Here is a 17,406-nt window from a genome sequence, read left to right on the forward strand (position 1 = left end):
CTCAGGCAGTGATGTCATGGAGTCTCGCATTGCTCGATTGGCTGAGGAATTCTGTGGTTTTGGACTGGGAGGCACCCGAATCCAGCTTTTGATCTGGGGCCATTTGGACCAATCATGACGAGACCCATTAGAGGAAATGATGAGTCACAGAAGTCAGCTGACAAACACAGATGCTGCTAGCTGTGACCATAAAGACAAATGAAGCAGAGCCTGTGAGTAGGTTTAGGAGCAGCAGTTAAGCTACAGAAGTTGCCGCTAATAATTCTGCAACCTGTGAAGAGTGTAAATATGGCACTAAATTATATATTATATTATATATTATTCATATTAACTGTTCCAGTCAATATTAATAATATATGTGTTATAGACATTATTAAGGTTGTCAATGAGGATTTCTTTTCAGTGATTCCCCCGAAGGGGAATTTCTGGCCCTTTCTTAATGGAAATATTCCCAAAATTATGGATGCATAGCTGATGACCCCCCTGAAAAAAATGTGTGAGCAAGAAGGGTCCAAATGCACCGAGCCCTCCTTAACATAGCTCAGTTTACATATGCTAAATAATTAGTCGTAATTAATGCATGCCTATTCATGCATGAAGACAAATATTCATAAAAACTCACTAATGTACAGTAACTATATCAGAGTGTGTGCTGTATGTGTGTGTGAGACAGCCTGTGTGTCTGTAAGGAAACCCCATGACTGTCCTCTCCCACGTGACCCCCAACGTGATTTGCAGGAGCAGATAATGAAAAGAGACGAGGCTGGATTGTCCAAACTCATTAGGCCATGAAATGTGGATAAACTGGTGGAGCTAAGGGTCCTCTCTGCTCCTGACAACAGGGTAATATATAAGAAGTTAAAAAAAAACCCCAAAAACTTTAAAGTTTTGCTTTAAAGCATCCTGCAAACGAGCTGGGATCAAAGGAGAAGCACAAGTGTCAGCCTGTGCCAGAGTATGACCTGTAAGAAACTCTGAAGAAAGCAAAAAAAAAATGTGTAAGAAGTTTTTCTTTGTCCCAGCTCTTTAAAAAAAGGTAACTGAGGTTAAATCTGCCTTGTGAATCACATTCAGCTGAGATCAGCTGTGTGCAAGAGTGACATCTAATGGAGGAACAGGTAATTGCCTTTTTATCATCAAAGGAGAAGTTCAGGTTAGCAAAAATAGTATCAGAGACTGAGATGAGCCATTGATGTAAGGGTTTATTTTGCACAATTTTTAGCATGCAGCTGAAATTTCATAACAGCACAGAAAGATTCATGGATGAAGTATTTTGGTTAATAATTTTAAAGGGGGCTCAGAAGCCATCACCGGGCATTTTTCAAAATGTTTCTGACCAGTCTGCATAAAAACTGTGCTTCTACCTTTGATGGTCTCTAGGTTTTAGCTGTTAAACTCAAAATTTCAATTAAGCTCATTCCAAATGGTCTCACTGTGATCAACACTGAGGAGAAGAGCAAAGTGTAAGATACACAGGCAAGCAAGGTAAACAAAAAGAGAGCCTTTATTGGCCAGCGTGTGCACACACAAAATACAAACGGTTCAAAGCAAACAGAAAATCAGGAACAAAGTGTCACGGTTCCTGGACAGATCTCTTTTGTTGTGGAATAACACATCTGCCTCCTCTGAATCAGTGAACAAAAGGCAAGTGTTTATTTTCACTATAGCTTTAAAGAAAAACCCAAAAAACTACGTGGGCCAGAAAAAAAAGGGCCCACATTCAAAACGCAAACACCTTCCAAAGCTGGCTGGAAAAAAATTGAAAAAAACAAGAATTCAAAACTGGAACGGTAAAGCATCTTTAAAAGGAACGGAACGATCACAAACTAAAAATGAACCACTAATATGATGAATGTATAGCTCTTATTAGAATGATAAATCTAATAGAAAACATAAATCAAAACCATAGAATAAGCAGCAGCCCAAACCTGAAAACAAAAACTTAAGATTTCAAAACTCAAAAACACCACAAAACTGCAGAGCATGACACTCTATATATTTTTGCATTATAGAGATTTTATATTATATTTATGCTTAGTAAAAATCTGCAAGAGAATATCAATAAAGCACATTAATAATCTGTAAAAGAGCAAAATTGTGCAATTGTAGGTTAATGATTAAACCTTTGCTACTGGTGCTGGTTTCTAACTGGGTGAGATACTAAAGACTGACAAGACTTACCTGTGAGTGTTTGACACAAAAATATATTTTTAGAGGTTTTTACCACTTTAAAGAAAAGTAAACATGGCTAACAATTATTTTAAATTATATTAAGTTAATAAACAATATGCAGCTCATTACCACAGGGTCAGAGGTCAAACCAGTATACATGAACCCCAGTTCTATTAAGATAGAGCAAGTCCAATGTTCTTTATTACTGATTTTTAGAACATTAACTCTTTTAAAAGTCAGATTAAGCAAATAATCCAACCTTTAACCCCTTTATATAGGGTGCTGTACCAGAAAGTATTATTAGTTACCATTTAGGGCCAGTCACTTTAACAAAGCTGCCCATTGTGTCACTGCATAGAGTAAACGGGCATTTGATTGATTCCTAAGTGGATTTGACTGAAAGCCAATTTCAGGCTTCACTTCAGGCTGACCAGGTCTAACCAACATCACTAACCAGCTGCGACCCATAGTAAGACCACATCTGGATCCCCTTCAGTTCGCTTATCAGCCTCGTCTCGGAACAGAGGACGCCATCATCTACCTGCTCAATCGTGTCTACACCCATCTGGACCAGCCGGCGAGCACTGTGAGGGTCATGTTTTTTGACTTTTCCAGTGCTTTCAACACCATCAGGCCGACCCTCCTGGGTGATAAGTTAGCAGCGATGCAGGTGGATGCTTCTCTGGTGTCCTGGATTGTTGATTACCTGACAGGAAGACCACAATATGTACGTCTCCCACAGTGTGTGTCTGACAAGGTGATCAGCAACACAGGGGCACCACAGGGGACTGTCCTCTCCCCCTTCCTCTTCACCCTCTACACCACAGACTTCAGCCACTGCACAGAGACATGCCATCTTCAGAAGTTTTCTGATGACTCTGCGGTGGTTGGATGCATCAGCAGGGATGATGAGACAGAGTACCGGGCTGTGGTCGACTCCTTTGTCACGTGGTGTGAGCAGAATCATCTGCAGCTCAACGTGGCAAAGACCAAGGAACTGATCGTGGACTTCAGGAAGACCAGGAAACACTTGACCCCTGTTTCAATCCAGGGGGTCAGTGTTGACATTGTGGAGGACTATAAATACCTTGGAGTACACATTGACAATAAACTGGACTGGGCTAAAAACACCACAGCACTTTACAGGAAGGGCCAGAGTCGTCTCTATTTTTTGAGGCGACTGAGGTCCTTCAACATCTGCCAGAAAATGCTGAGGATTTTCTATGAGTCTGTTGTGGCCAGTGCGATCCTCTATGCTGTTGCATGCTGGGGGAGCAGGCTGAGGGTCGCAGATGCCAACAGACTTAATAAACTGATCCATAAGGCCAGCAATGTTGTGGGGATGGAGCTGGACTCCCTCAAGGTGGTGTCGGAGAGGCGGATGCTGTCCAAGATAAAGACAATGTTGGATAACACCTCCCACCCACTCCATGACATGTTGGTCAGTCACAGGAGCACGTTCAGTGAGAGACTGAGATTACCGAAAAGCACCACTGAACGACACAGGAAATCATTCCTGCCTGTGGCCATCTCCCTGTACAACGCATCCACTTAACACACTGTTTGCTGCTACAGCTACACATGTTTCTTTTCCAAATATTTATTTATAAGTGACTTATGTATGTATGTATGTATATATATGTATATATTGTACTATTCTTAGTTAGCGTATTGTCTGTCTTGTCTTAATGTTGGTTTAAAATGGAGCACTGTAACAAAAAATAATTTCCCCCAGGGATCAATAAAGTATTCTGATTCTGATTCTGATAACCAGACTGCACAGCCATGACAAAAAGGAAGATGCAAATAAGTGTTAAATTAACAACACATTTTAATTTTTTTTTCAAAATAAAAGAAGAACCTAAACTAATCATAGTGTATGCAGTCAGAAAATCACTGTAAGAGAGTGCATGAGAAAAGAGAAGGTGTAAATTATGTTAAGTGCAAGAGACCAAACCAAGAAGCAACTGTCTTATGTAGTGCCCATTACTTTGGATGGATGATCCCAGGTATGTATTCTGTCCTCCACCTTTTCCAGCCTCTCTTCCACCCGCTTCCTACTCTGCCTTCAAATCGCACTGTCATCTGTACATTATTGTAGAAGAAAGAAGAAGAAAGTGTGTACATTATTGTACTTTATTGAGCCCCGTGGGGAAATTGCTCTCTGCATTTAACCCATTCACTCAGTGAAGCAGTGGGCAGCCATTGGGCGCCCGGGGAGCAGTGTGTAGGGACGGTACCTTGCTCAGGGGTACCTCAGGGTAGCTGTTAAGGGGAATCGAACCCCCGACCTTCCGATCATGGGGCAACCACTCTACCTACTGAGCTATCCCTGCAAACATCATACTCCACAAAGACTCCTGCCTGACTTCATCAGCCAACCTGTCCATCACCACTACAAACAACAAGTGGCTCAGAGTCGATCCCTGATGTAATCCCACCCCCACTTTGAACCCATCCGCCACTCTTACCCCACACATTACCACTTTGATATAAACGAAAAGGGTAGGTCATTAGGAAACAGCTTTAGTTTGTCTGGCCCACTGAAGATCAACTCTTTGTGCAGGAGTTCCACCGCTCATTATCCAAACACAGCAGTACACTTAAATATAAACAAATATAATATGCTATCCAGTGTACACCTGATTATCTCAGCCGCGACAGAACCCACGTGTTTCCGCTGCAGCAGCAGTCACATGGCCAGCTTTCGGCTGTTTACTTCCTGTACCGCGGATCCTTTTCCTCCCAGAAAAACTAACGGCTTCGCTCGGCCCACAGCCGCAAACCGGACACTGACAGCCGGCCCCGGATTAGAGAAAGCTCCGGTGAATACACCCATCGACCCGTGTGAAACCCAGAGCCGTGACAGTTGAGATGAGAGCCAGAGGGGCGGGGAGATAGTTTACATCGATTAAAAACGAGCACACCCTGCCTGTTCTTTCGTTTTTGAAACGGAAACAAACGCAGGGATTTTTTTTCTTCTCTTTTTTTGCTCCAGCGCTGACATCAGCGAGTACGCGGTGGCTTCTTCAAGCTAGCCGCTAGTGAGATGTCAAAATACACGAGCTTCCCAGAACCGATGGAGGACCAAAACCCTTTCCAGGTGAGAGATGTTAGGCATGAAGCTAACGTCAGGGTAATGGATGGATGGATGGGTGGGTGGATGAAAGTGGCCGGTGTTGGCTCCGTGTAATAGCAGGCGTGTTGTTGCTCATGTGACTTATTTCAGGGCCTGCCAGATCCTCCTCAGTGTTCGCCCACTTGTAGCTCTTATTAACAGCGAGCACATGAAAAAATGAGGATTTATTTATGCTGAATTACTCTGTCTTTGTCCTGTCTGCTAGGACCCTGCAGTGACTCAACACAGCAGCAACACAGGATATGCCACACTGGACCTTTACAACCCATTTGATAATACAACTGCGGTGAGCATTATTATATTTAACCATTTTTTTGTGCTTTTGTTTCAAAGAAGACAGAGATCCACTGTCTCTCCTGCTTCCTGTGTATTTTGAAGCATCTGGCTTCTGGTTTGCAGCAGGTTGACCAGCCTGAGTTGGTATGAAATATTTAAGAAAGCATGCTGGCACAGATAACCCCGAGCTCTGAGATGTTATCCTTAGGAAAGCGCAGTTGTTCTTGTGAATAATGGTTAATTTTATTCCTTTTTGTAAGTCGCTGCAGAGTCACTTTGATGTCCTCATAGTGAGGCCGTTCTGTTTCACTTCACTCTTTTTATTCAGTTTGAATCACTGGGCCTGGATTTGTGGTGATTCAGAGGCCTGAAAGCAGAAGGAGACCTCAGGATTATGTTGCGAAACTACTCACATGTTAACTGTTTTATTACACACTATTAATTATACATTTTATTAACAATATTATAATATTACACAAGACTGAAGACTGTGTATCAGCTGATATTCTTCATATACAGTGCAGACAGTGTGTTAGAGGACACAGCTCGAGTCCGCTCAGCTCTAAATGAAGACGTTTACACACACTGGTCTTGATAATTTGGGGGCTTTTAATGATTTCTTTGAGTTGCTCTTTTTCAAGGGTAGAATGATTATACAGCATATATCCTTAATGACTTTAAAAAAACAACAATTGGGTACATACGTTTGAATTTGTTTTTGGTTTTTCTCTAATCCACAGGCTCAAATATGTACATACAGCTCCACTAATATTCGGTGAAATATTAGTGGAGCTACCTTTAAGCCTAGTCTTAAGACTAGGCTTAAAGGTAGCTGGCAAAAAGAATCTACTAGCTTAGTCAATCACGACCTCTAATGAGAAGTTAATAGGTTAATAGGTGTTGGACCTGACAAGCTAAAAGAAACTGTTGAGTCTTCAGGATCACATTAAAAGATTTAAGTATATTTGAGCCTGTATGGATGAGAGAAAATCTAAAATAATTCAAACTAGCGCACCCAATTCTTGTTTTTTTAAAGTGATTAAATGTGTATGCTGCACAGTCATTCCACTCTGGAAAAAGAACAGTTTAAAAAAAACATTAAAAGACTTAAAATTTCATGAGATTAATGCCCAGGATGACTGTGTACGTCTGAAGACAACTGTATACAGCAGTCATCTCAAAGGACTTTATACTGTAAACTAAGAACCCAAGAATATTAGAGAGAGAACCCAAGTGATCAGCTGATTCTCTATGAGTAAGCATATGGTAACTGTGGGGGGGAAGGAACTCCTTTAATAGGAAGAGACCACCAGCAGAACCAGGCCCAGGGAGGGGCAGCCATTTATTGTGACTGTCTGTGGGGAGCACAGAGACTATCTGATGAAACGGTTTCTGTGTTACACCAAGCATCTCCGTTTCTGCTTTATATGTTTAGACTGATGTCTGTCAAACACAGCTTTTGCCCTGTGAGATGCTGGGCCTTAACATTAGTGTTTAACAGTATGTGTGATACAGTGAGTTCAGGGCTTTTTGTTGCTGGGGAAACAGCTGAGGTCCTTGCTATATCACTAGGTTTTTGTTGCTAGGAAACACCTTGAGTTCATGAGTACTTCCTGTCTGTCTTTGATACTAGCAAACTCTGCAGCAACAGGAACTAAACTTGGACTTGTTTATGTAGCACTTGTAGCAGAGCTCACAAGCTGCATACTTTCTCACAACAATATTTACAGTTGTATGTGGATTGCACCCTCGTGTAACCCTGATTATCCTGAAATGCAGAGCAGAAGCATTTCTGATAGAGAGGCATGGAAATCAGAGAATCCTGATTTGAATCTGTGATTATTACATCAATAATAATCATTTTTTAACTGTATACTCAATCAATTTTTAGACTGATATAACTGAAGAATGTCAAAATAAGATTCCTAATTATGGAACATTTACAAATAAATTACATGACAATAAAGTCTATATTGTTAAATGATGGGAAATAACCTCCCATAAGCGTCCATGACATTTGGGTCACATTTGCCACACAGATGGGCCACTTCCTGCTTAATGTTGCAAACCCACACATATGCGTACACCGCTGGGATCTTTTTGAGTCCATTTAAAAACTCTATTGTGAACCAAAGTGAGCAAATATTTTAAGTTCTTTTCATCAGATATGGTTTGATTTGTGTGGAAAAAAGCAGGAGTGGGATGTCACAGGGGTCCAACACACCGTCCTATATATTTTGGCAGCTGGGATAGGCTCCAGCCTCCCTGCAACTCTGAACTGAATAAGCAGAAGAAAATTGATGGATGGATCAAAAATGCTGTTATTTAAAAATAAATTAAATAAATTCCTATACAGTAGATTTTTGGGAAAAAATGTCTGCTTTGATGATGGACTTTTCTACTTTTGGTCCAATTTTTACCTTTATATGCAAATCTCCATGCGGGGAATGAGGAAGCTTAGATTTACTGAGATTAGCTGTGCACTCTAGAAATCGGAGGGTGGATGGAATTCCCCATGTGGAATCTTCAAAATAAAATACCTGTTTGGAATCTTAACTTTATCGTCCAGAAAAGCAATTCAAAGAAATGACTTAAACCAGAAATCCCCAGGATATTGCTGTGTGTAGGGCAGAGATGGGCAGTAACGCGTTACTGTTTCACGACAGTGACGTAAGCGAGTGCGACGTTCGTGACAACAGTTGTGTGCAGATCAACAACGGATCATATGTTGAGTGCGGGAGAGAGTATGAGTTTGATTCCATAAAAAGTGACAAAAACATTAGCGTCCGTTGTGTGTGGGAAGAAAACTTATTTTTAAAGTGGAAAAAAAAACCCCTAAACTTCTGAGCAAGCACCGAGTGCGCTACCACGTAATGGGGAAACTCACAGAGAAACTCGCGGATTCTTCCACTGACCGCTGTGGCACACCTGCACCAGGGTAAACCTCTGCCTACTCTACTCCTGCTTTACAGGTGAAAATAGAGCAACAGGACCGCCGAGTCTTTGACTTTATTTATTTTCTGCTGTGTTTTACTTGCATCTATTTGAAAGACTGAGTGTAAACACAAAAAAATATATATTTTATGTGCTGGAATGTGCAGAAAATAAGTTTAAATGTTAAACAAATTTCTTCCAGTCAGAGAATGTTGCATATAATTAAATTTTTGCTTGATGCATAAAGTTAAAAGATTAAAACTAATAAAACAAGTTTTAAAAAAGGAGACTTTTCCATTTGATTACATTTTGTATGATTGATTGTAGAAAAAGTAGAATTGGGCTGAAAGATCTATCGCTTTATCACCTATTCAGGTTGTAAATCATGTTTTTAAAAAGTAACTAAGTAACTAATTACTTTTGAAAATAAGTAATCAGTAAAGTAACTGGATTACTTTTTTGGGGATGTAATCGGTAATTAGTTACTGATTACTTTTTTCAAGTAACTTGACCAACACTGGTGTAGGGCTGGGCCATATAACGTTTACGGTAATACCGGTATAATGTTGGGCAACGATAAGAAAATGAAATATCACGATAGAATATGGGTGAAACGCGCATGCGCAGTGCCTTTGTTTTCATACGCACATGGCTGCAACGGAGAATGAGAAGAGCGAAAGTGGATCGTTAAATGAAACAGATGAACCAGAATTCGTTTGTAAAAATGCTGCAACTTCAGTGGTGTGGAACTGGTTTAGCTTTCGTCTATCAGATACACAACAAAGCACTATTTTTGGTAGCGCATGCTAGCGGGCCGTCGTTATTACCGTGTTTTTTGGAAAATACGGCACACTTAATCCTTTTATTCTGAAAATCGACAGTGCCCCTTATGCATGAATTCTGGTTGTGTTTATGACCTCGAAACGATTTTATATGGTACACGGCGCTCGAAAATCTGTCAAATGTTTTAGTACGACTTTGCTAAGCTACGAAGCCGCATCGCTTGATGGATTGTCGGAGCATTACGGCTATTGTAGGCAGGAGCCTCGCGGAGTAATACGTACTGTGCTTCAACATAATATTACCGTATTGTGTGTGTATAACCTCTTTTTAAGTTTTGTGGATATTATACATGGTTATGTTGAGGATATGTCGGCCAATTTCCACTGGAAATGCCTTTTGCTTAAACTGTCAGCAAGGAATTTGCATTTGCACTGTTAAATTTTTATGTAACTTTAATGCACATAAAAAACAGCTGCTTGTTTAAGTGAAAATATATTGATTTTTTTTTTTTTTTTTTTGTTGCACTAATAAAGTTGTGGAGTTGTAAAGTATTTTGTCTAGTGTCAATTATATCGTCAGTTATATCTTTATCGCAAATTTTCAAATGTATATCATGATAAATATTTTTTGTCTGCTCTAGCTGTGTGTGTGATATGGGATAAAAGGCTTTTCGCTATTAGAATGAAGAGGTCTAAATGCTGTTATCTGAAGTTCTGTGCTCAGATATCTAGAAAGATCAGTTCACAAAAAGTGGATTGATTTCCTTTAGTTTTTAGAAATGTTCAAGCTTGTGAACTTTGTCTCAAAAGTGCATAGCTGTTAATGATTGTTTAATAATCATGTGTTGTGAAAAGATTGTGAGATATTAGTTGTGGAGAGAAATGTCTTATTTTACTTTTTTGTATTGTTTTAAAATGTGTATGATCTGTATATGTTATACAATAATACTTTTAATTAATTAACAATTAATACTCTAATTCTTAGTTCTTGGAATCATGTTTTTGTGACCACATTTTTTCGTCTGACTGATGTATGATGTCAGTTTTTGTTTTTTAACCATGCTACAGCCTCCTCCACCATATGAAGCCACTCCTCCATCTGCACCTGCTCCATCTCCACCTGTGCAGACCCCGCCTAGCAGGACAACACCTACCGAGCCTCGCAACTATGGCTCCTACAACTCCCAGGTATACACCCTACAGTAAAGACCCTCTTCACTGTGATTTTGTATCAGCTTACCATCAGAACGTTCAGGGGCTGCTGGATGTATAAAACAGGATTGTACTAAAAGTTTTGTTAGATGCCCTTTAGTGCCATGTAAGTGTTTTTATGGCTATTAAAATGAAGCGTTGCACTAATTCCTGCTGTGTATATCTGCGTGCTGAAAGACCAGTCTGAATGACTCACTTGAACCAGTAATATACCTAAGCACAACCATTGGAGCAACTTTGGGACCTGTATACATGATTATGCAGAATAACTTTGACATAGAGTTCTGATGCCTCATTCTTTCTGTGCTAGCCTGTTGTGAATGCTGCCACAGCAGAGCTGATGAAGAAGCAGGAGGAGCTGGAGAAGAAAGCCCAGGAGCTGGAGAGGAGAGAGCGGGAGCTTGCGGCACACAGCGTTGGACCAGGAGCCTGTAAGACATAGAGGGGATGATGGGATGGGGAGTTAATGTAGACAAGTGAGAGAACTTTAAACCTTTAGATCTAAAAGATCCTCGTCCAACTTTATCTTTTATTTCTTACTGTGTACGGGAGTATTGAAAAATATGTTACATTTCAACATTTTAAGTTCCTCCTTTGATTTTCCAAGTTACATTACCCTGGAGTTTACAGGGCTCGGTTTAGATTTGGCAGATTTTTAATCACAATTTTTGTTTGCAATTTTTTTTGCACCCACAGCTTCACAAATCAAAGAAGCCAGACACATTAAATTTTTCAGAATCAGCTTTATTGATCAAGTATGTGCACAGATACAAGGAATTGTGCTCCAGTTTTTTTCATTGCTTTGTGGAACTCAACAGAGTAGATAAACGGATAATAACAACATGAGTATAACACATTTCCAGGCTTATATGTGCAATGGAGCAGGATAACTGGTTACTCTATATAAAGTATCTGGTGACAACACTAGCTAACCACCATCTGCTTCATAAAAGTGGGAGAAAAATCCAGCAGAACACCTAAGGCAGCTGATAGTAGCTGAAGTTCCCTCTGCACATAAAAAAAGAACTGCCCTGAGGCACGACATTGTGCTGGTGTCAGGAGCAACAAAGGACATTGCAATGTTGGAGCTTACAGTACTCTTTTCAAGAAAAAGGGAGAGGATTGATGGCCTGGACAAGAATGGCCAGAAGCAGGGTGGGAGGGGAAAGTGTTTCCCTGTTGAGCTTGGGTGCAGAGGTTTCATGGGGCAGTCGTTCTGCAGGGCCTGCACTGTGGATGGCATCATAGGAGAGAAGAGGAGACGAGCCATTCGCAAGATCACTGAGGCCACAGAGAAAGCCTTAAAGTGGCTGTGGATGAAAGGGGGACCTAAAGTTTTGCACTGCTATAAAAAATATAGAAAAGTTACTTTGCTAATTAGTCTGCTGATCCACAGGAGGTCCAGTGAGAGGTGGTGATTGGATTTTGTCACGATATGACCAAAATTGTCAGAGCACTATTTTAGAGTTTGCACAAAAACAAGTACAAACCTCCTGTAATATAAATATGATAAGGTTTAATGAACTTAAATGAATCAAATCAAATGTATTTCTATTGCACATTTAAAAGCAACAAAGTTGACCAAAATGCTTCACAATTAGTTAAGAACAAGAGAAAACAATTTAAAAACAAATGCAGATGAATAAGATGAGGCAATGAGAAAGTATTAACATAAAAACAAAACAAATGTAGCAACCATAAAACAAGCCTGATGGTATTCAAACTGAACTAGAAATAAAAACCAATATAAAAAAGTGAGGTTAAAGACGCGATTTAAAAGAATAGACTGAAGTATGAATATCTGTCTGGCAAGTTATTCCAAAGTCTAGGCGCTGCAACTGCGAAGGCCCGATCTTCTTTTATGCTTCAGTTGAGACCTTGGTTGTACTGAGAGGATCTGGCTAGACTATCTCAGTTATGTTGAGGAGTTTGCTTAAATAACTGGGCGCCATATCATTTCAAACTTTGAAAGAAAGTAAAAGAATCTTAAAATCAATCCGATAATGAACAGGGAGTCAGCGTAAATTTGCTAAAACTGGAGTGATGTGTTTATATATAAATAAAGGAAATAAACTGATGACATCCCAGTAACACCAAAGTGTTTTTGACTTTTTTCTTCTTCAGCCCGGCAGAATAACTGGCCCCCGCTGCCTTCCTTCTGCCCTGTGGGTCCCTGCTTCTATCAGGACATCAATGTGGAGATCAGCCAGCGGTTCCAGCGCACGGTCACCATCATGTACTACTTCTGGTTGTGTGAGTTTCTGCAACTTTTAACAGTTTATTATTAATTTGAGGCATCAGTGTTAGAATTTAACATCATAATGAAGTTTTTTTTAGCGTGAAGGGAATCTTGTTTTAACACTTAAGACTTGCTAGTTAGAGGCAGTAAACGCTAGCTCGTGCATGCGTGCCTCCTCCTGCACTGTCTGGCAGTAGAGCTTGAATATTTGTACAAAGACTTGCACTTCACTGTTAGATTGAAGACTCTGGGACACTTACACGGAGCGTCTGCACAACAACCAATCCAGCTGGTTAAACTTGCACAAGTTCTCGTTGATTTCTTCACAGAGAAACTGTAGAATTTCTCCACACCTTGTCACTTAGATTATCCCAGGAAAAAATGTAAGAGGAGGCTTTAATGTTTTCAGGGTTGTTTGCATGTCCACAAGTTTTTAGGGCATGAATGAAAGTTAAACCTGACACTGATTTTGAAAGTGAGAGAGAAAGTGAATGTTGAAATGAAATTTGGACAACTGAGTTGTGCTGACAGATTTCTATAATGTACTACAGCTGCAATTCTTTGCCATCTGGAAAAACTGAGATGTACGGTTGAAATTCTTCTTCTTTTTCTCATTTTAAGATATCTCAGGGATTAATGTGTAGTTAAACTTCTTTACACTGACAGAATAATTAAACTGAACTGACCTGATTTGGTTTGGTCCGCTTGAAATCAAAGTGGGTATGATCAAAGTCAAATGTAGCATGTACGTTAATCAGCCAGCCGCAGCATTAAAACCGCTGCTAAGAGTCCTTGCATTGTGGCATTTATGTGCATGTGACTTTGGCTGGAAGGTACCAAAGTGCTTGCCCTGAAACCTGCAGGATCTACTTCAGACTCTCCTGCCGTCTCTCCATACAGCCATCCATTTCTTAAGAGATGCAGTTCAGGGTCACTGAGCTTTTACAGGGTGTATATCCTGTAAAAACAGCTTGTGACTGCTGTTTTAAAAATTATCATTTAGATTTTTGCAGAATTATCAGATTTTGAGGACGCCTGATCTGTAAAACTGTGAAGGTGTTATTAAGATTGCATTATACAGTTCCTGTGTGAACATGCAAAGAACAGTGTAGAGCTATTTTAAAAACGGTCTGTCACACTCTGAAATCTTGACCAGGCAGCAGACAACAACAGATTTAGTGAAAATGGCATCATATTGCATCAGCCAGAGCCAAAAGGGAGAAGGATGGGTTTGGTTTTGATCCCTACGGTCAGGCTGCAGTTCTTTTCCTTTTTAGTCATAGCCTATCTATGTCTAGTCTGCACAGGCACACTGGTCTTCAACCTGATCTCTTCCCTGGCCCTGTTCTGCATCAACCAGTCCGGTGGTGTTGGTGTTGGTCTCGGCCTCGCCATCCTGTGGGTCCTACTTTTCACTCCCTGCTCCTTTATCTGCTGGTATCGACCCATGTACAAAGCCTTCAGGTGTGTACCTCCGTCTTGGTGAAGACGTTTTGAGTCGTTTTCCTTTTGGGTTTTTGCTCAGTACAGTCGCATAAATTACACTGAGTTGTTAGTTACTGTGCAGTCACCTTAGTAATTATATTGTTCCCTCTTCTAGGAGTGACAGCTCTTTCAACTTCTTTGCTTTCTTCTTCGTTTTCTTTGCCCAAGTGATCGTCTTTATCATCATGACCATCGGCATCCCTGGATGGGGGTTCAGGTAAGGTTCCTAAACAAATATCTCTGTGTTAGCCCAGTCGAAAACCTCCTAGCAACCACCAGTTACTTGTGAAATATTTATATTTCCTGACTATTTCCTATTTTCACAGTATGCGTCCTTGTATATTTGATCTTTGTGTGTCTCTCTCTGTCCTTCAGTGGTTGGATTGTGAGCCTTTCAGCTCTGAGCCCCCACATCGGTGTCGGTGTGATCATGATGATCAATGCCGCTCTCTTTACTGCAGAAACCGTTATGGGGGTCATCATGCTGAAAAGGGTACATTTGTTCATATTTTCATGTCTCATAAAGAACTTCAAATCAAGGCTCTTATTTTTATCAGCAGATGTTCAGATTTGTCGTTGGAACAAAAGCACAGGATTGTTCCCCACACTGAGTCAGGGTATTAGCATAGCAGTGAGTTATTTATATCTTTTTATATGTGATTATATCAGGATAAAGTGTTTTAATGCCACAGCATCTTGGTTTCTGAAAGCAGAAACTAGGGCTGTTCGATATAACGATATATATCGGATGACGATATAAAAACATTTTTCGTTTCATTTACGCTATCGTTTGTTTCGTGGTGTCGCAAAATAAACTGTTTACGGCAATATTTTTTTCATGGTTTTGATGGTCACTGTAGTGGCTATATTAATTTCTTAAAGTTCTCTCTTTCTCTTATATTTTATATAACCACACTACAGACAAGCGAATGTTTTTATGCGTTGTCGTTAGCAACAACGACTGTAAAACCAACGCGTGTCCGTTTATGTTCCACATAAACCTTTCACATTAAAGCTCAAGATCCTGTTGAGACTTTTCAAAATAAAGTGAATCACGTGAAAGATGCAGAGTATTTACGGATGAGAAGTAAAAAAGAGCCGCCAGGTGCTAAAAAATAAACCTTAGACTCAAACGTCAGAACGGGCTTTTCCCCGCAGCACGCCGTGTAATAAATACTCACAAAGAAAACGGCGGCCGTTACAACTTATGTCTAAAAATGTATCGTTTCCTACATCGGTTAAAACACTCGACTCCAGGTACGCGATGCCCAGCTGGAAACACTTCACGCAAGTCGAGCTGCCCGAGATTCACAGAATTTACAGAAAATGTGAAATTTTTGTGATTTATATCGTTATCGGACGATAGATGTCTTATATCGGGATATGAGAGTTTGGTCATATCGCACAGCCCTAGCAGAAAGTGTCTTGCACAAAACCAGGATTTTGTTGTAGTGCATAAGAAAACAACTGAGAGTTTCAGTGTTAGGGCATTACTTTCATTTTTGAACTCTAATAGACAAACTTAACATGACTCCCAGTTCAAAATAACCCTTATATGTCATATACTGGGCTGGGCTTCTGTGCAGCAATAGCTGAGATCACCGTTTTAGGGATATCCCTTCCCTGTGACATCACAAACATGCTAAAGTTCGAGCTTTTAGCTCACAGGGATTAATTGCACATACACCACGATGTGAAAACTTTGGATATGTTTACTATGAGAATCTTTCACTGTAACAGTATATAGGACAGAAAATAAGGAGATGCACAACAGGTCAACAATCAGCCTTTTAAACACTCAGTGGACAGCACACTTCACCTGAGCCAGGGTCTGTGCATCTTTCTAGGGAAAATATGAAAGTCTTACAACTTCACTATTTGAAATGTTGAAAGTGTCACATGAATATCCATTCAAACAAAATAAATTGTATGCTTTATGATTGTAAAGCTAAAGATTTAGTGGGTTGAATTTGAGTCAAAGGTGTAGAGCAAGAACAAGCTTCAAGTAAACACAGTCGTCTCACCACGTAGTCCAGGTGGTCCATCTACCGCGAAGCATTCAGTAGATAAAGAGCCTGAAGAATAGCCACAATATCAGGTTGTGGGTATCGTTTTCACCCTCACAGCGTGCATAATAAGATGATGAATTGCTGCAAGGATCAGGTGTCAGCGTACTCTTGTCTTTCCCGCTCCAGATCCACAGTCTGTACAGGCAAACCGATGCCAGCTTTCAGAAGGCCCAGGCTGAGTTCGCCACTGGAGTCATGTCCAATCAGGCGGTACGCCAGGCTACTGCCAACGCCGCTGCCAACGCTGCCCAGGGGGCCTTCACCGCTCCTCGATAGAGAGAACGAACAGAGACGGTTGGATAAGACGAGGAGGAGGAGGGGAGCTTTGAGCTCGATGGTGGTTCAGTTTGGTATTTATTTCCCCACAGGTGATTAGAATTTGATGGAGGGAAGTGGAGTCTATATAATTACCCCCTACTTAATTTCAGAGCACGTGCATGAGACAGATGTGGGGTTATCCAATTTCCTATGACGTACAGGAAAAGTTACCTATATTAAACCAAAACAGGAATTGGCACATTGTAAGTGTTGATTCAAGAAAACGAAAGATGGAAAATATAATAAAAAAACAAGAAGATGCTGTATGAATTTATATGAAAAGTGATGCTTCAGTGAATAGAGGGACGATGCTTTTACTATGAAATGACAGCTGTGTGCCAAGTTGGATTCTGCTAGCCTTGACATTTTCCACATTTACAGTTAAAATGCAAAGTGTAAGACTGGGGCTGAACACAGAAATGTTGCCATTGCTACATTTGATCCGTAACTGATTTGCTCAACTTTAGCCAGCACTACTTTTTTGTAGCTTAAGTGCAAACTAACCAGTTTGTTTTGTTATTATGCCAAACAAGAATGCCCGTTTACTGTATTGCCAAAACCTTTCGTACTGTAATGATGATGAACATGTGTTGGTTTGGTTCTGGTATCTGTCACTGTTCTTTCAGTACTGCTTGTGAATATCATGACTGTGTCACTGTCCTGGTTTTATTAAAATATATTGTCATGCTTTCACAGTCTACTGCTGCCGTTATTCCCTCATCCTGTTGGAACGATAATAATAATGATGATCACCTGCATTTTAATAGTGGAAAATCCAAC

The 17,406-nt window shown here is 40.3% G+C and overlaps 1 protein-coding gene across 1 annotated transcript; it reads left to right on the forward strand.

Moving 5' to 3' along the window:
- The first annotated feature begins 4,885 nt into the window (after nucleotides 1-4,885).
- Nucleotides 4,886-17,314, forward strand: scamp3 (secretory carrier membrane protein 3). Its single transcript, XM_085396229.1, has 9 exons — nucleotides 4,886-5,275; nucleotides 5,517-5,597; nucleotides 10,372-10,491; nucleotides 10,826-10,946; nucleotides 12,640-12,768; nucleotides 14,053-14,218; nucleotides 14,355-14,456; nucleotides 14,615-14,732; nucleotides 16,435-17,314. The coding sequence occupies exons 1-9, from the start codon at nucleotides 5,222-5,224 to the stop codon at nucleotides 16,582-16,584; spliced, it is 1,041 nt and encodes a 346-aa protein (XP_085252355.1). The 5' UTR covers nucleotides 4,886-5,221; the 3' UTR covers nucleotides 16,585-17,314.
- The last annotated feature ends 92 nt before the right edge of the window (nucleotides 17,315-17,406 follow it).

Source organism: Rhamphochromis longiceps, linkage group LG22 (genome assembly GCF_057381845.1).
Source record: "Rhamphochromis longiceps isolate RC_006_pf linkage group LG22, R_longiceps_female_GT1.1, whole genome shotgun sequence".
NCBI classification, from domain to species: Eukaryota; Metazoa; Chordata; class Actinopteri; order Cichliformes; family Cichlidae; genus Rhamphochromis; species Rhamphochromis longiceps.

Coding starts and splice junctions, on each gene's coding strand:
- scamp3 (XM_085396229.1), top strand. CDS start 5,222: ATGTCAAAATACACGAGCTTCCCAGAACCGATGGAGGACCAAAACCCT. Junction 10,492..10,825: donor ATGGCTCCTACAACTCCCAG/GTATACACCCTA, acceptor TTTCTGTGCTAG/CCTGTTGTGAATGCTGCCAC. Junction 14,219..14,354: donor CCCATGTACAAAGCCTTCAG/GTGTGTACCTCC, acceptor TCCCTCTTCTAG/GAGTGACAGCTCTTTCAACT.